We start from the raw sequence: 21,593 nt of genomic DNA, 5'->3' as shown, positions 1-21,593 counted from the left end.
ATTAGCAGTGTAGTAAAAGGCAAAGGCGATTACTTCCAGTCACGCAAGATTTCCGTCGTATATAAGAAGAAGCGCAAGAAGACCTCTGAAACGGTGCGAAACGCTTTGTGGCCTTCCTCTACGCTCCCTCTCGGGGTGAGCCTCTGAGGGAGGCTTGGATGCCTGAATTACGGCACGAGGGAAAAAAATTGGAAGCTCCTTTCGCCCATTGTAAGCATTTCCAAGGAACTACGCTGGAATTCAGTTTTGCCTGCCACCGTTTCCCGTTGACGCGGACAGCCTCCTTACTCCAGATTAACATTAACATTAAATGCCGCTTCATTTTCCTGAAAGGAAAGGTTTGCGGTGGGCTTGACAGGACGGGCAGAGATGTTGCGCTGCAGCCGGACAAGGGAGCTGCCGCGCGCTGTTGCCAACGTTCCGAATGGAATGCGGTGAACATTCTAATTGGAACCTTGGAGCGGAAGTTGGCGAGAAGCGGGCGTCTTCCTCCGGGCACGTGCTTCGGCTTCGCTCGTGTATTTTGCGAGTCCCAGAGGTAAGCGTTGAATAAGGGCGAGGCAAAACGGCTTTCCTCTCCCGCCTCTCCATTGCCAGGCAAAACAGAGTTGAAAAACGACCTGTTCTTCCAACTCAGCCTTAGACGACTGAGAAACAGGTTTGCTTTTAAAATCCTTATCGTTTGGAGAAATGATTTTCCTTCTGAGAAACTTCTGTACGCCTCTCTCCCCTCCTGAAAGCCACTCAGGGCGATGCCCTAGAGTCCGGTCAATTCCATTTTCCCTCAACCGTGCGTCTCCCCCACACACAGACACTGAAATCAAAGCCCTACGCCAAAGCTGCACAACTAAGGTTGCGATCCCATTTGCACTTGCCTACTAGTAAATCCAGTTAACCTCCGTAGGATTTTCTTCTGAGTAGGCATGCATAAGATTAATATATCGCTGAAGCCATTGAACAAAGACATTTGCGGGGTTTTGCTGCTTCATCGCAATCCTGTGCAGTTATCTTCTTACAGAGACGCCAAGAGTGTGAACACGTGAGCTCACGCTCCCTGAAGTGTGAACAGGATCGCAGTCTGAGCAAAACAGCGGAAGGAAGACGCGTCTTAAGCTTTCTTTGGAGCCCTTATTGGTAAGGAAGGATGATTATGCTTTTCACGGCAGTATCTACCAAGTCATGCTCAGTCGCGGGACGATGGCTCGTTCCTTTTCCTTCCGCGGCGAATTTTGCGAACTGCAGTAGCCCTTCTTCACTCCGTGGATTTACTCCCGAGTAAACGCACGCAATGAAGTTGGAGAACCTGTTGGGTTGATGGGCCTCCCTCCCACTAAGGTGCTTTGCAGTCCCAGTAAAGCTGAAGAGGACAGGGCTGCGCCTGGTTCCCCCGTCTCATGGAGAGGCGCAAGGTGACCAGGGGAAATGGGCAGCAAAGGGTCAAGTCTTAATCTGATATATTCCAGATTAAGCTAAACCCACCTTCCAGCCAAAAATCATTGCGTTTTTTAAAACAGCATCTTAGTAGGGTCACTGTAAAAAAATGACCTAACAGTAGGAGATGCGCCTTCCTAAACAGAACAACGGCGCATTATCGGAGAGCGCGGATGGGGGAAGAATTGACACTTCTTTCTCTAACCATCCGGCTAGTGGAGCGAATTCGGCTTCTGACCTGCCCTTCCTGGAATGAATTGTGGCTGGCTGGTACGACGCTGGAAGGACTGCAATGAATGGCTCACCCGAAGTGATGGCGTTTGCTGTAATCCTCGGTTACGCGCCGGCCGAAGCAGATATTTTGAGCGCCTATGAACGTGCGATATCTAACCTAGCAATCCGTAACGTGGTGGTGGACGACTTTGCCGGCACTTAGCCCAATCCTCAGCTTCTTTACAAGGAAGTATCTCACTGAATTCTATGGAATGTCGCGCCTAGCAATTAAGGCTGGCCTTGGAAATCAGTGGGTTTCCTTTCGAGTAAGCATCGCGGAGGCTTGCGCTACTCTTGGAAAAAAAAATTAACTTCGCTTTTACCGAAAGCCAATAGTATTTGGACTCAGGTGCGAAGACACAATCTTTAAAACACAGGCAAAACTCTCTCTTTGTGCGTAACATGCAAACACTGGGTTATTTCAAACGAAGGTTTTAGATTCCTAGCCCGATCCACCGAAGGTGCACTTAAGTTTCAGCTGGTTTAGAGCTACTGAAGTCTTACAGCGTCAGGACGGAGATTTCTAAGGTGGCTACTTCGAATTAAGGTGGCTACTTCGAATTGAAGTCGAGGGGACTGATTCCAGCCACAGGTACGGCCCAGGGCCATTGTTTCGTTACTCTCCCTGACACTCGCTGTCTCTGCGTTTTCACTCACAGGGAAACCATCCAGGAGCGCAAGCCGAGCCTAATTTATGCTTGCTGCCGAAGGCGGCACTCCTTGAGGAGAACAAGCCCCACCAAACACAATGGAAGATTATACAGAGGATCGGGTTATCGTTCTGCTAAACTGGACGGTACTCTCAAACAAGGCTGCGTCGCGCAGAACGATCCTAAAGGCGACCTTACTTGGAATTAAGCCCCACTGAGTTCATTAGGACTCCGATTCTATTAAATAAACTAAGGAGCAACCACATGGAGAGGCCAGGAGGCCCTTGAGTCCGGCCTGCGCACATCTAAGTGAGCGCGATCCATGGGTCTCCTTGCATCATGCAGGTTCCCTTAGGAACACGATCTCGCAGTCCTAATTTGCGGGAAGAGTATCCACTCCCGCTGCTTCTCCAACCCCCTCTGGTGCTGCGGATCCATCTTTAGAAGTCCGACTGGGATTGGGCTAGTGGGCACAGGATTGCAGCCACCCAACCCAGGCCTACAGGGGCTAACTCAAAAGGAGTCCGGCTCAGTTCCATGGCGCCTGGACCGCCTCCCTCCTGTAGAGAGTCTCGCACTCAATTTGGGTCGGCTCGCACCGGATGCGCTGAAGAACCAGGTCCAAGCCTAGATTCATCAACGTTTAGTTCTACAGGATTTTCACGATGCTGAGCCCACCTTCCCGGCGCTCTCAGGCTTTAACTTGCTTGCGCATTGTCTTGTGTTTCGTCTTTGAAAGGTGAGACACACGCCCACACATAAGCATGGACCTCCGCCCGCAGCAACCCAGGTTCGCTGCAACTTAAGGAACAGTCGATCTTCCGCTGAACAGATCAAGCTGTGCAACCCAGTCGCCCGGGGCGCCACTTGCACTGCTGCCTGAAAAGGATGATTGGCACCGAAAGGGGCACCGGCGGACGTGCCTGCACGCCCGCCCCTCTGCCTATGAAAAGGCAGCGGACATTTTTCTCCCCCCCCCCCTTTTCCTGAATAAGACGGGAACCACACCCAAGTGCTTTTGAAGAAAATAAAGTCATTTATTGTCAAAGCATCCAACATACCCAGATAAACTATAAAGTTTAATAAATCTTTTTCAAGGGAAAAAGAAAAGCAAAGAAAAAAAAACACATAACTATTCAGACTTCATTTCACTGGCACAAAATTACACTTTGTATTAAAAGGAAATTCGTATTTACATTCTGCACCAAAGTCCATAATAACCTTTACATGTGGAACATGCACTTTCCCCACTAGAAACATAAAATGAATTCAAGTCTTTATGGAATTTATTACTATTATTTTTGTAGAGAAAAAGGGAGGGGGAAAAAAAAGAAACCGTTGTCAAGTAATGCACAAAAGCATTGCATCCTTATTCAGTATTTTTTTAAAATTTTGCTTTATATCTAAAATAAACTTTTTACCCTTACATATAGTTATTATTACAGCTAAACCGTAAGTGCTTAATAATTTAAGTAGAAACGTATGACAAATGCATCAATATGTTGCAATATATGACATTTTAAAAATGTACTTTTTAAAGTTATTTACTTTTTTGGAAAGTGAAAATGCGTGCATTTGAAACAATAGCAAGGGACAAACAAACCCACCAACCACCTTTTGATTCTTAATTATTATTATTAGTTTTGCAAGGTAAACATATGCACAGGCATAACATTTTCGGCAGTGGTTTGGGGTGTTCTTCTTCACATGTGGCTGACCACCATATACATTTATAGAAGCTTTTGATACTCAGAAAAAGAGTGACTGTTATCCTAAATGCACAGGCAGCTGGAGGCTATGTGTATTTCCTCAGAAGTAAATCTCATTCAGCCAAATGGGACTTCCTTCCAAGTGAAATATACAGGATTTCAGCTTTAAAGTCCAGAAGTATTCTAGTAAAAATAGAAAGGCAAAATCCACCACTCTTTTACAGAATGCAAGAGGCAAAATGCCATGTCCTGTAGTGATAAGTCAATATCACCAGCTGTTTGAATGGACAGTGGGTTTACCCATGAACAAGTGCTTTTCGATTGAGGGATAGTGATCCCTTACATTTTTCTTTGAAGGTGGAAAATGTTTTCTTCAAAAACGTTGCCTTTAAATCCATGGATAAATGAAGACTTCTAACTCTCTTCCCCTAAGGTGTTATCAGCATGGCCCTCAAATCTGCAACCTCTTCCCTTTTCTACTCCTGTTATATGAACTATTCCATTTCACTCCCTTGCACCCATCAGCTGTCCTGATTTTGAATGTGAAAAGTGGGCAGCCTGTTCATCATGGCTTGATGTAACACTGGCAACACTGGAAATTTCATGACTACAAATGGAAAAAAAAGCAGGGGGGAAATTGGGATTTCCATCATGATATTTTGCATTGAACTATTTCTCCCCCACCCCAGACTTTATTTCTCCACCCATTGCCAAAAATAAAATAAAAAATCCTTTGGGGCACACTTTGATTTCCATTCTACTGGAGAAAGACAACAAAGGCCCAGGTCTTCAAGTCCAGTCAAGCACTGGGATGGGGATTGTGGAGACCTCCCGATGGGATTGGACTATAATTCCCATCAACCTTGACTACTGGCTAGGTTATCTATGGCTAATGGGAGCTACAGTTCAAAACAACAGGAAAGCCACAGGCTCACCTCTTTGGAATGGACTCCCAAGCCAACTACACCAGAGTACAGGTTGCTGTCCTCTGAAGTTGCCGGCCACAGAGAACAACCTTCAGAACACGACCGAAGAGCCCGAAAAACCCACAACCATTAGATCCCAGCCGTGAAAGCCTTCGCGAATATATTCTTCCATTGCGTACTTTTTCATAGACTTCACCCGAGCATCATGCTGGCACCCAGATAGGGTATCATGGGGGAAACTGTTAGAAACAACAGTCCTTACTTTTCTTAGACTAAACCTACACTAGACCTATCACTGGAATAACTCCAAGAAATGGGTCAGGAATTCAATGAGTTCAAACCATTTAGAAGGCCAAAGGTTTAGTTAGAACCCTCAGCGGTGGGGTAGAAGGTGCAAACATTTCAAGGGGAGTGCAAGACACCTCCTTCTCCTTTCTATTCATTGTTGCTGGGTTTTTTTTAAAAAAAAAACCCTAAAAGAACATTTTTGTTAACCTTGTGTGTCCAGAGAAAAACAACACTTCTGCTTATTTTCAATTTAAAATACTGTATTCTCAAGCCACCTCCTACAGTGGTTTGACTGGATTTTCCAGCTCCTTGAGAGGAAAGCAGATGATGGCCCGCAGACACAATCTGCTCACTCAAATAAAAAGAAAATCCTGGAACTTTGTGGCTGCTCCAAAAACTAATTGGAGCAGAAAAAAAAGAAATTGATATGGAGCGGGGGGGGGGGTTTCCTTTCATTTTCCTGAATGTGTTTCCACTTGAGGTTGATGAACCCATGAGGTGGGTTTGCAGAGCATTTGGGGACTGCCTCAGAATCAAAGGGGCAACTCGACAACCGTTATTGCTACTTGTTTAGCAATTTGTTCAAGCATTGGGGGGGGGGGGGCTTCCAAAACGGTTAAGGAAGGCACCCCTTGTGGTCTTCATCATCCTTTTCACTCTTGCCGAGGACGACGCGAGGATGCTTTGCCTCTTGTGCGCCTGTGCAGTGCGCCGCTTACCACCCCAGGGAGGTAGGGAGGCCTACAGGCCTGTGCATGTGGCTGTATCTCCCCCCCCCCCTCGCCTGCTCTCCCTTGGGACTGATGGATGGCGCACATTTTAAACCAGTCTGAGTCCGGTTTCCCCTCGACGGGCACGGGTGCGGCACAAGGATTTTGCGCAAAGGTACGCCGGAGGCACCCAGGCCTACCGCCTTTCCTGAAGAAGGGAAGTGAAACGCCTCCGTCGGGGAAGAGGAGCCCCGGGGTGGTGGTGGTGGTTGGTGGTGGCGGCGGCGGCGGGAGTGTGTGAGCGTGCGCTCAGTTGTGCGAAGTCATGTGCCGGGAGAGGTGGTGGCGCTCTCGAAAGGACTCGTTGCAGATGGGGCACTTGAGCTTCTCCTCGCGCCGGCGCTTGACCAGGGGCTCCAGGGCGTACTCCTTCTTGTGGTGGGAGCGCATGTGGTACACCAAGTCGGAGGTCATGCGGAAGGAGGCGTTGCACTTGGCGCACCAGTTCTGCGCCGGCAGGCACAGCGAGGTGAAGGAGGGCGGCAGCAGCGTCAGGGCCGAGGGCAGCTGCAGCTGGAGGGGGCCGGCCGCCGCCGCCGCCGCCGCCGCCACGGCCGCCGCCGAACTCTTGGGCCAGAAGGTGGTGGCGTAGAGGAAGGGGCTCTGCTTGGGCAAGCCGCCGCCCCCGCCCGCGCCCGCCGCGCCTCCTCCTCCTCCTCCTCCCCCGCCGCCCGCGGCTCCCCCGCCGCCGCCGCCGCCACCACCGTTCAGCTCCGCGGGCGCGCTGGGCAGCTTGACCGCCAGCGGGTCCGGCGCGTAAAGGCGCGCGCTGCCCTCGGCCTCCACCAGCGCGCTCAGCTTCTGGCTCAGCACAAGCTGCGCCACCTGCGCCGAGGCGGCGGCGGCGGCGGCGGCGGTCGTCGAGGCGGCCGAGGCGGCGAAGGAGGAGCGCGCCGGCTGCGAGAAGGCGCTTTTCCTCTCCTCGGGGCTGCCGGCGCCGGAAGAGGCCTGCGAGGAGGGCACGGTGGAGAAGGCGCTGCCTCCGGAGCGGGCGCCCAGGAGGGACGGCTGCTTGTCCGACGCCGGGCCGCCGCCTCCTCCGCCGCCGCCGCCTTGGGCGCTGCCCGGCGAGCCTCGCTCTTTCTCGTCGTCGCCGGCCTCGAGGCCCCCCCGAGAGGCCTTCTTCACCTCCACGAAGGCGCTCCGCTTGGCCTCCCCGGTCTCCGGGCTGGGCGGCCCGAAGAGGCGGCCGCTCTCCTCCAGGCCGAAGTAGCTCCCCGCCGGCCGGTACTGCTGCTGCGGGGTGCACGCTAGCTCCTCCTTCGGGGAGGAGGGGATGGGCCTCTCCAAGCGCCCCCGGGCGGCCGCCAGCCCGGCCCGCTCCTCCGCCAGGAGGTCGCCGCCGCCGCCGCCTGGGTATTTCCTCTTGGCTTTGCTCCCTTGGCTGGCGTGGCCGTCCGGGCTGCCCTCCAGCTGCTCCCGGCCAGCGGGCGAGCCGTTGGCCGCGCGGGAGTTCTCCATGTCTCGGGCCAGGTTGTGGAAGTCCGTGGACGGCTTGCTCAGCGCCCCGTTGCTGGTGCCGTTGGTGTCCTGAGCGCCGTGGGGGTAATGGGGCCGGTGGTGAGGCGGGTGAGGGTGGGCGTGGATCTGGGCCTGGCCCCCGTTGAGCTTGCTCGGGTATTTGGCGGCTCCGGACCCCAGGGGGACCTCGTGCTCCTTGGCGGGGCTGCTCGCCTTGCGGCTGGAGTCGTCGCCGGGGCTGCCGCCGCCGTCGCCGCCGTGCAGTCTCTTGGGGCAGCGGAACCGAAGGTGGGCCACGTACGGAAATTCGAACTGGAAGCGCTGGCTGCACTCCAGGCAGGTGTAAGGGGGCGCCCCTGGAGCGATGCAGGAAAGAGAAACGAGCGCACGAAAGCGAGAGCGCGTTAGCCACTGTCTTGGCGCTTTGGAAGATATTTTAATTAAACCTTTTCCCCCCCCCCCTTTTTATAGCCTGATGAAGGATTCTGGAGAACTTGAAAGAGAACTTGAAAGCCTGCATATATATATTCTATATTTGGATATAGAATTCATGGCAATAAAGGCATTACCCGACTGTAGGTTATTTACCTGTTTCACTCAAACCAGTCTCCAGGTTGCCACTTGCAGTGGAGATAAATAGTCCCAAACACTTCATTAGCCCTGTGAAACTGCAGCCTGAAACCCCCAGAGGGTGGGTCATCGTCTGTGGTTCTGAAACCACAGCCAGACTTGTGATATGCATACATGTTTTAGCTTATGCTTTCCGCAGAAGTCCAACCTCTGTTTATTGTGTCACCAGGGTCAATCAATGATCTTCTGAAGCTTTTTATGCATTGTGTAAACTCCCAAATAAACTATGTATGAATCTGCTATTTCAGATATTATGTCGACCTCCTTAGACAGAGTTGGGTTGACTCTTACTCCTGATGTACCAAAGTCCTCATACAAAACTCATTCATTGCCTAGTATGCACCTGCCATCGTGTCTCGGAATGTAAAACTTACATCGAAGTTCCAAGAAATTTCAGTGTAACTTTTACATTTTAGTTTCAAAATACCCCTGTAAGGTAGACTCCCTCTATGCAGTGGTTGTCATAGTCTTATGATTCATGGGAATGAAACTGAGTTTCCCCCAAGGCCCAGATCATCAGTGTGTTTATACATAATCAGGGAATCTTCCGTTTGGCAATTAAGGAGGGGGAGAGACAGGCAATTATAAAGAACCCTTTGTAGACCCTGTTACATGGGTTGTTTAATAGAAGCTCTGTATGCTCTACTCAACAGCGAAGCCAGCCATTCACCACAACCCAGAGAGGGGTGTTTGCTGAGCCAAAAATGTGCACATCAAGATGGGAAGGGAATGTCAAAGATTAATTTCTTTCACTAATTGTGAAATACTAAAGTAATAATTCCTATTTCTACCCCCTGTTCAGGAACAGAGAAAGTTTTGGCTCATTATTCTGTTTTAATCCAGGAATAGGCTTCTGGTAGTTTTGAGGTATACATGGTTCTTGTGGGTGGCAGTGGCAGTTTTAAAAGAAAGGATCGGTAGACGTGCTTATATTTATGCAGAGTTTACTGCAGACCAGGTTTTAAAAGACCTAAATAAATTATTGTATTCATGGAACAAGAATATACTGTCCTGCATTAAAAATACGATGATAAATTCCCTTCATCAGGTCAAGTAGGGTGACCCTGGAAAAATCCCAGACGAGGCTACTAGGATGTGCCTACTGGATGTGGATCCATGCCCCACCTGTTAATATAACACCTTTAGTGTCGATGTTATTTTAGAGAATATTTAAGCTAAGAGAGGTTCCTGGCACAAGAAACCTATCAATGAAGTGAGGAGGTGTGTGGCAGGATGGAGACCAAGAAAGGGAAAGGCAGCTTCACGGTAGCCACCCGTGAAATTCCCTCCCTCCCTCCTTTTGTTTGGCACGGTGCCACACAGAATTGCGGCTGCAGCTGATGAATGCAATTAAAGCCTTCTATCGCTCAAAGTTCTGGAATGCTTTTAATGGGGAGGGAGGGAGGGGGTGTCCTTCAAATTCTCTTTCTCCCTTTCAGCGCAACAAGAGTCGGGAACACACCAACAGATTGTTTCTCAACTAATCTAATGTTTCTAAACGGTTCAAAGTCTGATGCTAAGGAGCGGGATCTGAAGGCCTTAGGAATGGACCTCAACAGATGGGAAACTTTGACCTCTGAGCGTTCAGCCTGGAGGCAGGCGGTGCATCACGGCCTCTCCCAATTTGAAGAGAACCTTGTCCAGCAGGCCGAGGCAAAGAGGCAGTCCCGAAACCAGCAAGATCAGGGAGCTGGATAGGGGACAGATTGGATTTGTCTTCAGTGTGGAAGGGATGGTCACTCCCGAATTGGCCTTCTCAGCCACACTAGACGCTGTTCCAAGTCCTCCATACAGAGCACATTACCATAGTCTCTCGAAACTGAAGGATGCCTAATCGTAAAGGAATAAAGCAATTAACCTTAATCCGTCTCTTCTAAAATTGGCAAATGGCAATGTTTCGCAGCTCGGCTGGCGCTTCTCTTTCTCATAAGAAAGGGCTGTTTAATTATGATTATTTTTGTTTAAATTGAAGTGCTGTCCGAACCTCATCATGTCCCCCTGGCCGGAAATGCCACCTCCAGCCGCGCATCTCACCCTCCACCCCGCCGGAATAACGCTCGAAATACCTACCGTTCATTTTGCTTTGCGCCCTGGCGGTGCTCAGCAGGAGTAACTCGGTCAGTTCTTTCCCATACCAGACCAGCAACTCTTCGTCTTTGGCAATCCTTCGGAGGGAGCGGTAAAACAATTGTCCGTTTTTGATGTAGGCTTCCAGATTCTGTTCCTCTTTGTCCCTCGCCGACTGGACCAGCCGAAGCCACATTAAGCCCTCAGAGGAACCATTGGCGGCGGAGGTGTCCACCTGGAATAAATACAAAGAGAAATAAAATCAGAAACGGGCTGACCGGGGGGGTTCTTTAAAAAGGAGCCGAGACTCCCCCTCGACTCGGCTTCTTCAAATCCAAATACTGACAGTCCGCAGGGACCAAACGCACGCGCCGGTGACGGGACGGTGGCGATTACCAGTTTAAGCCCAAACGCCAGATTTGCCTTATTCCCGCAAAGCGGAATTTCCGCTCCCTGCTTGGGGAGGTCCCGATCCCCTGGCGCCTGAAACTCGGGAGAAAGATCGCTTGAGCTCAGCTTCAGGATCCAAACGTATGCGCTCTGACCGGGAAGTAAGTGCGATTGAGCCTGGCCGGGCTTGCTTTCGAGTAAAACAGCAGCAACTGGAGCTGGGTAACGCCTAAGCGGTTGATGGTGGTGAGAGCGGGGCTGGCGAGTCCGGATTAAACGCCCATGCTTCATTAGGGGGCGTTTTGTGGACACGCGAGGCCCCGGAGGTTGCATCTCAGTGTTGTGGAGGGGCGGGGGGTGGAGGGAATCAACCAAGCTAACAAGATGAATGTGAAAGATCGAAGGAAGTCGGTGTTTTTCGCCAGGAAAATAAGGCATTTCGTCTTTTGCGCTTGATTCACCCAGGGGCCCCTTTCTGAAACCGGTTCTACATTCTGGAGCAGTTTCAGGGGGTGGGCGTGAAAGACAAAAGGAGCCTAAGGCAAGATGCGCTGTCATAATGTTTCCTTGTGGCTCTAGACGCGGGTCCAATAAATCAGTAGTGGCTGATTTTAAAGCCGAACCCCAAGCGTCCAAGCGGGTTGCTCATCGTCGTAAGAAATCTTACGCAGCAAAGTGAAGGTGCCGCCTCGTCTGTATCTCCCAGGCCTGTTTTCATTTCTGTCTCTTTTTTCCCAAGGTTTAATCAACCTAAATCTTGGGAACACCGCTGGAGCGATGAGAAGGGAAGAAAGCTGTATTTCGCCCGGCGCGCGGAATTCTGAAAGGCGGCGGACGCACACAGACTCAGCCTCGGCCGGGTTGCCTCTTTTCCCGCAACAAAGCGGACCAGCTTCCTACATCCCGGTGCCAACGTAGCGTACATTTGGACCCCATTCTGCGTCTCTTCGCAGAGAAGCGCCTCGCGTTCCTTTCCACGGGAAGCCACCGCTTAAGGAAGCCTCAGGTCGCCGGAGCTTGAGATGGTCCTAAACCGGGACGCCTTTCGAATCAGCCTCGGTGTAGAATCGGATTGGTCTCCCGTCTCATTTTCCAACAGATGTTGAGGTGCAACGGACGGACCCCCAAAGCCCGTCGGTTTTTAATGAACCATAGGGCTCTTGAGCTCCGTACTAGGAGGTGGCGCTCGGAGCCAAAGCTAGCAGGATAGGACCTCGCCTCCTGTCTCCACCTCCCGTTTCCTAAATACTCAAGAGGCTAAAAAAAGAAGGTTTGCACAGAAAGGCCCAATTGAAGGAGACGGAGGAACCCACGCTAGCAAGTCCAAATTAATTCACCCTTCTTAATCTTTTCTCTTTCTCCATTTCTTATTCAAACCCAGATGCTCGGTAAAAAGAAGCTATAAATATAATTTCAACACACACACTCGGAAAACATGCAGTTTCTTTATCCCAGGCTAGCGGATGTAACATCTTTCAGATTAAACCCTCTGGCAAGCTGTAATTCGGTTATCAAGCATGCAACGGAAGCAACGCCCGTTTTTTTCGCGCCTCGTCCTCCTAAATCACTTTCAGGCCAGATTTGAAGCACTCGTTCAGTGAAAATAGCCGTTGAAGAGAGCGAGAGAACTCGGATGCTGGAAGTAAGCCCGCTCCTTCTTGTGCAAGGCGATCCAATTTGCTTCCGATTGAAAGGAAGTAAGAATTAAAAAGGGACGCAGATGCTTAGGATCTCGTTCACCCCTCCCCCCCTTTTCCTTGGAAACATGTTCAGGATCTGGTGTATCCGTTACCACTGCGTGAAATCCAAAGTGGTTGGAGGTATGGACCTCTGACCTTTAAGTCTCGGGAAACGGGAGGGAGAATCAAGAAGAGAGAGACCTTTCTCTGCCCGTCCCCGTCCTTACCCGGAATATATAAGGGACGGTTCTCTTGTCTGTGGATTTGAGGGCGATGAAAGCGATGCTGTCGTAGAGCGAGGTATGGCTAAGCACGCAGGGACCGAAGATGGCGTTTTCCGGGATGTCGCAAGTGGTGTAAACACTGGTGAAAATGTCCGTCAGACACTGCTGGACTGCTTTGGCGTCTCCATCCCATATTACCCGGTGCACCCCGGCGTCCTCCATCACTGTGGGGAAAATGCGGGGGGGGGAGGAATAAGAAGAAGAAACAGACCTGAATCATATATAAACTACCGGGAAGAAAGTCCTCAGTCGCTTAAAGAGAGAGCGCGCTGGGAAAGAATCAGGTTGTATACTGGGTTTGCTCGAGTTTGGAAACGTTAGATTTTTGGATTACAGCTCTTGGCTTTATTGCGAGGGTTGCCGGATTCTAGGAGCCGTCGTTCCAAAAAAATGTAACGTTTCCAGCCTCTGATACCTGTTCGTCTCAGCCATTGGATCTGAGACAAAAGACGGGTATAGGCAACATTCCCTGAGAAAGGGAATTGAAGGGGCAACAAGGAACAGCAACAGCAACAGCAAAATAGCAATAGTAGTAGATTCCAATTCACGTCAAGTTAAGCACTCTGAACTTCCCCATTCAAAGGGCAGAGATTTATACCTATACATGATTCTGTAATTTGTTGCACAATTAGCCGGAGGTAAGCCCCTATCAAACCAGAGTTTGCTTCCTCCGAATAAACATACTGAAGGTCGAACGATGCTTTCCCCTTCAAATCAACGAGGCTTAATAAAAGAGCGTCCTCATTTATCTGGCTGGATCAAGAAGTTTCAAACCATCTCAACCAGCCCCCTCCTCACGGAGGCGACCGATCACCGTGCGCCAATTTTTCCGTAAGAAAAAAAAGGACCTTGAGCCGCAAATCATTACTTTTTGGCGGATCCAAACAGGAATGACTTGACACGTGGGAAGAAGGAACTGAGGGAGAACGGACTTGGTGCCAGGGTGACAAAGGAGAGGAGAGAGGGGGAAAACAAACCGGGGGGGTCCGCAGGAAGCCCTGGAAATGCTCTGCGGAGAAATGGCACGAAATACAGACAACGCCAGGACAGGCGCTGTGTTTTCTGGACAATCACAGAAAGAAAGACATTCATACACGCGGATGCTCACTGGTCCCTTGTCGCAAGAAAGAGGAAAGTCCACACTTAGCATCCAAACGAGCCCTTCCCTTGTTTGGTGGCTGATTCGGAAATCCGCGTGTTTAGGATGAGGCGGAGGTCGGCGGCGGAACGCCCGGAGACGCTGCCATAGGCGGCCTTCTAAGCGGTCTCACCCCCCTCCTCCTGATTTTGGAAGGGCAGCTGCTTGCAACTATCCCGGAAGGCCGCCTGCTTTTCCCGTCCCTTCCTGGCCTCCCTCTGCGTTCCTTCCCATCTCCGACGCGTCTTTCCCACCGGGCCTCAGTCGCCCGCTCCCTGCCTCCATCTCCTCCGTTTTGGAGAGCTCCGAGCACCGGTTCCGGCTGCCGCACCGGGCCAGGCCCGCGGCTGCCCTTCCCATCCCCGCGACCGGCGCTCGTCTGGTGACGGACTGGCATAGCAAATGGATTTGGAGGGCCTTGTCACTGTCGCTGATTTGATGTCAGCTAACCTTTCGCTGGGAGCCTACAAGAGGGAGCGTATGTCTGCTCATTACCATAATCCCGCACTTTCCCTCGGAGACTTTAATTAAAAGCAGCGAGCAGAGGTAATTATTTCTTACCTCGACACGCTTATTTATGGGAGGCGGGCGAATCCCAGTTACCTTGTTCTACAAGGGGATACAGTCAAGTCAGATGCGAGACTTGTGAACTGTAACCGGAGAGACATTTATTAGAGGCTCGTAATTATTAATAATCAAGCCGAAACGCATCCAAAAGCGCAGCTCCCAACCACCCTTCTTCTCAAAGGGAGGAGAAATAAAAATGTCCTGGTTGCTTAAAAGAAAACCGCGGCCCACCTTCGGGCAAGGAACCGAGGCGATGGCCCTGCCTCGAAATGAGAGCTAAAGAGAGAGCAAATGACCGCTTGTTACCGCGAATCGAATCGGTTTTAACCACACGTTCCGGCGAGGGCTGTTGCCGGAGTCCAAGTAGACTACTCTCCTGCGCACGCCCCCCCCAAAAAGGAAAGGATGCGCCCTACAGTTTGCCTGGGCAAGAGAGCTCCCCTCCCCTCCCCACCGCCGGATTGTGCCCACAATTCCCTTATTCCAGTCTCTCTTTTTTTTTTTAGCGCTTAGGGTGTCCGTAGGTCCCGTTCCGCTTTGAAATTTAAAGCGAAAAAAAGAGAGGCTTCTCTCTCCAGCCACACGCCACTTCCTTTTTACGCAGCTAATGTCTTCGTCCGGCCCTCCACAATCAATAAGACACTGTGTGAGCGGCCGACAAAATTATTCCTTTGCGGAACAAGGAGAAAAGAGAGAAAAAAAAGAGGAAAGAGCGCGTTCCTAAGAATCTACCAAAAAACCGGCGATGATTTAAAAATTATAACAGGAATATTCCGAGGGCGCTCCCCCGTGCCCTCCCGTTATTCACCATTAATAGAAGAATAATTAGCTGGAATGCTAATTTTATAATAAAATAAAATCACACCCAACAGGCCACATCTCGGCTCCAAGGAAACTTTTATATCCCTGCCGACGGACACGCAGCCCGTCTCCCCACGGCTTCCAGAGCAGGTGGGTGGGGGTGGGTGGGGGGGTTAGTTGCTCCCCGTGCCAAGTTCATCTATTAATTCAGCCGGCTTGAAGGGTCACCGTTTCTGGGTGGCATTCCTGCTTTCCGGAATCAAGGCGGCGGGCTGGGAAAGAGAGGGGCACATATTAGTCCCTTCTCTCTGGATGAGATTTGTGTGCGTGCGTATGTGTGTGTATGTGTGTTTGCGAATTCTAACAAATTCCCCTGAAAAGACCCCCCCCCAACACACACACACACCAGTGTCCTGTCGACCCGATTCCTTTTAAAAGAATGGTGTCGGAGGTCGTCGCGTTCATCGCCGGCAAGAGCGAGGACAAAATAATAAAAATGCAACCTCAACAATACCGGCAAGTCACCCCTCGAGGAAAGGAAAGCAGCGAGCGAGACTCAAAGTAGAAAGAAAGAAAGAAAGAAAGAAAGAAAGAAAGAAAGAAAGAAAGAAAGAAAGAAAGAGCACATTCTGCTCTTCCTCTTTCTTTCTTGCTTCCTGAAATCTCACATCCTCCAAAATCACATCAGCAGCACCCAGTAATTCTTTTTCTGTGCCTTTCCTTGCGTTCTCAGCAAAATCTCTCTTTTTTTAAAGAGTGGGGGGCCTGAACCAGATGCTCCCTCTCTTTCCCTTCAGCAGTTATTGTCCGCCTCTTTCACCCCTATATTTTGTTCACCGCGCATCCCTCTCTCTCTCTCTGGATACATGTATTAAACACAAATTCGATGTTCTTTCCCCTTTGTACCGACCCGCTCGGCGTGGCAACGTTTCCACCCCCCTCCTCTCCGCTTTCTCTTTTCGGGTGCCTGAAAACCGGCTCCAGAGGTGCTTGGGGGGGGGGTCGCGGGAAGGTGTGTGTGTGAGAGTGCGCGGCGGCGGCGGGGGGGGGGGAAGAGGCAGAAATAATCCTGAAACAATTCTTCCGCTCCGATCGGACGCGTGCATATTTTTTTTACTTACCAGGAATAAGGTCAGGATTATAATCCTAAAAGCAGAAGGGGAGGGGATTGCAAAAGCAAAGGCACCCCCTCCCAAAAAACAAAAAGGAATAATCCCCAGCAGAAAAGTGGCGAAGGCAAAAAATAAAAAATAAAAAAATTAAAATGTGTAGGGGAGGAATCGCAGACGAGTTGAGGCCCCCGGTCCTTTTTTGGGGGGGGAGCGGGCGGGCGGGGGGGGGCTCGCGGAAGAGCAGAGGGGAGGCGGCAGCCCCGGTCTATTGTATCGGTGCCTTTTCCATGGCCGTGGAAGGGCGATGCCGGGAGCGCGCTCCTTCCTCGGGCGAGGAGGGCGGAAAAGAGCCGGAGGGGAGGGCGCGGGAGAGCGGGGCGCCACGGAGGAGCCCCGTGCAGATGGACCCGATGCAGTGACTGCCTGGCACCCAGACGCACCGTTTTTGTTTGCCGCACATAATCTGCCCAATGACGCGTGACAGCCCCACCTCCCCTCCCTTCCCCTCCCCTCCTTTTCTTTTTTTTAACTCTTGCCTCGCCTCGGCCGGCGGCGCCTCTCCCCGCCAGCCTGCCTGCCTGCCTTTGCCTGCCTGCCTTTGGAAGGGAGGGTCAGGAAGGGGGCCCGGGGGTAGAGGGCGGGGGAGAGGCGATCCCTCCCCTCCTCCTCCTCCCCGCAGGCTCCCTCTACGCTTTCCTCTTCCCTGGGGTCCCTCCCTTCACCCCCCCCGTGAAAATGCCCCCAGGGCCGGGCTTTTAGGGTTTGCCTTACGAGGAATGTGGGGGGGGGGCGGAGGGGCTTTCTAAAGAGATGAGAGACCAGATCGCCCCCCTCCCCGGGGGTGGTGGTGGTGTCCCAAGGGATCATGAGGCGGGGGGGGGAGGAGGAAAGCACGCGCGCGGTTCTCCAGGGAGACCCGGTTCACTGGGAAGCCCCGACCTCCGTGTTCCGTGGGAATGAATGGGAGTCGCGCAAGAGCGTTGCCCCGCGCTGAGGAGGCTCTCCATTCATTTCCAAGAGATTTTTCTCCAAAGATCGTCAGGTGGATTGTGCAGAACCACCATTTAAAAAAGCCTATTGCCAGTCTTCTTCTTTTGCCACGGAGGCCTCAGTGATTATAACTAAAACAACACATTTAACTCCCCCCCCCGCACACTTTTTAAACCTGTTAAAATACTTATGGGGCCTCTCGTGCCTTTCGGCGAGGCCTGGGCAGGAGGAGAACTTCCCCACAGCTTGCGCCTTTTGCCCTGATCCGTCCTGCGTGAACCACGCGCGTATAGGAAATAAAGTCCACTTGATTCGGTTAGGCTTACTCCCAATAACGTGTGGGGTGCATTAGAGGTGCCATAGGTTTACGTGTAAGTAAGGACACTGGGGCTCACCCCACATTTAGCGTGCCAAAAGATTTCAGGGCCCTCATCTTTTCTGAGGGACATGAACCCGAAATAAAAAAAGACTTCAAGCTACAAGCATTTAAGAGAACGCAAGATTAACACAAGACAAGCGTAATCCAGCGAGTATAGATACTGGAGGAAATATATTCTGCTCACAACGCGCTTCCCGTACAGTATATATGAACTGTTCATCAGCTGCACATGCCGGTGTAGTCCGAGTCCGAGGAACGTCTGTTTTGTGACATTTCTTACGGGAAAGGAATAGGAGTCTAATTGGTGAGAATGTGACATTTAGGAGAGGTACGGGATCTAAAACATACTCGAGGAGTTTCTTGTGAACTGAGGCGCACATGCGCTCCCATTCCCGAGTAGCAGGATGAGTAACGTTTCACACGGGAACCTCTGGGCGTGTGGAACCTCCTTCCACTACTGGCCGATCTCGAGTCTAGCGTAGTTTATTCCGATGAGCGGCCGGCGTTCTCTCGCAAGAGCCTCGAGATGTTTCATAGCTTAACCTCCCGCAGCCCTTTAACAGGAAATATCAGGGACTATAATAGTTAGAGGGTTGGAATAAGACTAAACCTCACCGGGCCATTAATCTCACTGGGTGACCATGGGTCAGTCCCTATATCTGAGCCGTATCTACCTCATAGGACTGTTGTGAAGGACCACTCTGAGATACCTGGTCACTAACAAGGGAACAAACCATCTTAACCGTTTTTTTTCTCCTTGTGCAAACAGCGTTGGTCCAGTTGCAAGACAGACAGATTTTGCCTTTAGCCTAATTCCAAACCTTGATCAAGTTTCGGGCTGTTGAACTCCCTCTGCATTTAATGAGGGCTGGATTGAGAAGAGATGTACAGAGGAATTCGGCTCCATTCTATGCAAGTTTACATGGAAGATAATGGCACTGAATTCAGATTGGTGTCTTCCTAAATAATTTGGCATAGGATTGGAGGTTTAAGAGTGGCTGGCCTATATTGGGTCCGATGGCCTGAAATTCATTCTATATATTTAAAACTTGCTTCCAAATGGATACCATTAAGTCAGGAACGTGAGGCTGCAATCTTAGAGGCACAGTACCTAAGAAGTGGAACTTACTTCTGAGTAAGGCTTGAATAGATCAGCTCTGTAAAGGCCATCGTGGCAGGTGTAGAAATGGAATCAGTACGGTTCATAGTTTTGACACAGAAATGCATCAATGTATTAAAAGCCTGTAGCAAAACCTCTTGTAAATATATTACTTCTTGTAAATATATAGAAACTTCAAACTTCTTTGGAATTCTGCCCAACAAACCCAACCCCCCCCCCCCCCGCTTTCATATAACATGTACTTTAGAAGACCCAAGAGTAATTCTTTCTCCTGGTCTCCCTTTCAAAGCTTCCAGGAGTCTCTGAATTCCATCAACAATTGACAAAACTCTGGGAATTAACAAAGAAGGTTGGGCATTTCCCAAACATTTAACAAATGCCTCCTTAAGCTGGCTGGAGAGGATGGGCGTTTTAGTCTTTGCAGCTGGAAAAAAAAACAATTTAAAGGAGACTGAAGTGCAATATTTAGCTCTCATCTTGTCGTCCACAAGAAAAGGGAATCTTTTAGGATTTGAACCTAATGGGTCCTCTTGGCCTCCATAACTCCTTTGGGCTGGACCACGGATACACGGCACGACCCACTTTTAAAGCTTCTTTCTCCAAACCCTCTCCCAAATCCCCTAATTCATAAGGAAGTCGACCCCTTGGTTCTGCCACTTTTTTCAATTTGAGAAAGGCCACCAACCATCTTAGCAGCCTATCCTTTTGACTGAAAACAAGCCCTGGTGAAATTGCATGAAATTTACGGGCACATTCACTCATGAATAAACCAGGCCACATTTGCGAGGAGGTCCTAGCCAGGAAGCCAGCAGCCTGACTGCTAATGAAATATAATTCTTGTTGGGAAGTAGGACTCTTAGGTAGCCATCCTATAGAAGCATACCTGGGGCTGCCATTTTCCTTGTGGAGACCTGCTCCTCAGTAGACATGTACCGGGCTGCATTTCTCCATGGGTCTCCTCTGAGGAAATAGACTTGAACTAAAGAGCAGATCTGTTTGGTTGAGAAGCTGACTCCCTTGGGTTTCCTCTCGTTAGGGCCACTCTCGACCTCTCGGTTTTGGCCAAGGGATTGCTCAGGGAGCCTCCATTTCGGTGTGACCTTTAGCAGCTTCTTGGCAGGCTGGAATGAAACAGTTAAAAGTTCCCTGAAAACGGTGTGGAAAAAAATAAGTCACTTTCTAGGCCAGGAGCTATTATGCAGCCCTAGTCAGTCATTTACTTAAAATATTTTCCCCTTTCTCTTCTGGCTAAAAAAAAAAAAGGGGTGGAAGGCTAGGAGGAGCTTAAATACAATCAATGAAAATAAAATGCTCCACTCCCCCCATTCACATAGGGATAAAAAAAGGGAGAGGGAAGAGGAAAAAGCAAGCAGGTCTTCCCGCAGGCCTAGGGGCATGGCTTTGCAGCCCATCTGTATTGCAGTTTTGCTAGGATAGCTGCTGCTGGTGACATATGTGGAAGGAGCAGGGTGGAGATGGCCAGAAAAGGCACCGGTCATAAATCAATGTTTCTATACTGGTATGTCTATCCAGGTAGGTAGCTAGCTATCTCTTCAGACCAGGGAGAGAAGCAGCAAGAAGGAAAACAAGAAGCAAAACCTCTGTATTTCTATGCTACTTCTCTCACACACATACCCTGTCTCTGGCTGAGAAGAGCCACAATGGGCTTGACCCTAAGAGTTGGCAATTTTCTCAAAACAGGAACAGAATTTCCAGGTGATTTACAAATTGTGTTCCATCCACCTCTTTGTTTCCCTCCTCTGAATACATGAGATGGATCCTGCTCTGCTAAACAAGGTATTAAGGGCAAGAGACAACAGTAAGATCTTGGTATGCATTCAGGTGAATGGTGCCTATACTATTACTGTTTTGTTTTGTTAAAAGTCAGGAATAAAAGTTTAGTCTGCAATCAGGAAAATGTTAGGAGGATTTCAAATTCTCTCATCTTTCCCCTCCCACTTACATTAGGATTAAGGACTACCCATAATATGCTACCAGCATTGATCTCATTAAGTGCACAAAACCGATTGTGTTTTTTTATTTTTTTCAAAAATCAAAATAAAGAGAAAAAATTCCTGCCTAAGTGTATTTATTTTCGTGGTATTTCCAGTCATGTAGCATTTGATCTGCCTTTCCATACTGTATGAATTAAAATAGCCTCGGCGACTAATGGCGGAGAGTGATCTTGAAGACTTGACTCCCCAGAATTGTCCTGAGCAAATTTCTGGACACTTTGAAGATGACCGGTACCCAAGTCTTTAAGCATAAAATGGATTAAATGGTGTGCCCAAGGCAGATTTGGACTTCCTGCTCCATTCCTGGTTATCTATAGGAGAGCAGTAAGGTTGCCTAATGTCCAAACAGGTGCCCTCCAGATGTTTCAGACTACAGTTCCAATGAGCCAACATGCCAAATGCTCAAGGTTTATGAGAAATTAGTCCAGAAGATCTAGAGGGCAAAAGATGTCCTAACCTAAAGTGAACCTGTAATAAAAGGACTTGTTTCAATAATCCCTCAAATGAAGTTACAGCCTCAGTTACATCCCAGCGGAATTACTCTAACATGGTCTACATACAGCTGCCTCTGGAATGTATTTGGAAACTTCAGTAAGTCCAAAATGCTGCAGCCAGATTGCTAACTTTGGCTGGTCACAGGGATCACATTATCCCCTGTTTTGGCAGCTCCACTGGCCATTTCTGGGCAGAATTCAAAGTGATGGTTCTAACCTACAAAGCCCTAAATGTCTTGGGCCCAAGCTATCTCAAGGACCGTGTCTCCCATTATAAGTCTGCCCGGGTGTTAAGATCATTAGGAGAGACCTTCCTCTCGGTCCTGCCAACTTCACAGGTACATTTGGTAGGTAAATGGGAGAGGGCTCTCTCTGTTGCTGCCCCCAGACTTTGGAACTCCCTCCCACAGAGGCCAGAC

At 50.0% G+C, this 21,593-nt stretch overlaps 1 protein-coding gene across 1 annotated transcript; it reads right to left on the bottom strand.

Annotated features, from left to right (window-relative positions):
* Positions 1-6,209: 6,209 nt before the first annotated feature.
* PRDM8 (PR/SET domain 8) lies at positions 6,210-16,673 on the bottom strand. Its single transcript, XM_078394493.1, has 5 exons — positions 16,186-16,673; positions 12,502-12,722; positions 10,209-10,440; positions 6,873-7,864; positions 6,210-6,827 (listed from the first exon to the last, which is right to left on the bottom strand). The coding sequence occupies exons 2-5, from the start codon at positions 12,718-12,720 to the stop codon at positions 6,297-6,299; spliced, it is 1,974 nt and encodes a 657-aa protein (XP_078250619.1). The 5' UTR covers positions 12,721-12,722; positions 16,186-16,673; the 3' UTR covers positions 6,210-6,296.
* Positions 16,674-21,593: the final 4,920 nt, after the last annotated feature.

The sequence above is a fragment of the Pogona vitticeps genome, chromosome 5, assembly GCF_051106095.1.
Source record: "Pogona vitticeps strain Pit_001003342236 chromosome 5, PviZW2.1, whole genome shotgun sequence".
NCBI lineage: Eukaryota > Metazoa > Chordata > Lepidosauria > Squamata > Agamidae > Pogona > Pogona vitticeps.
The sequence above is the reverse complement of the archived record's forward strand: the minus strand, read 5'-3'. Positions and strand labels throughout refer to the sequence as shown.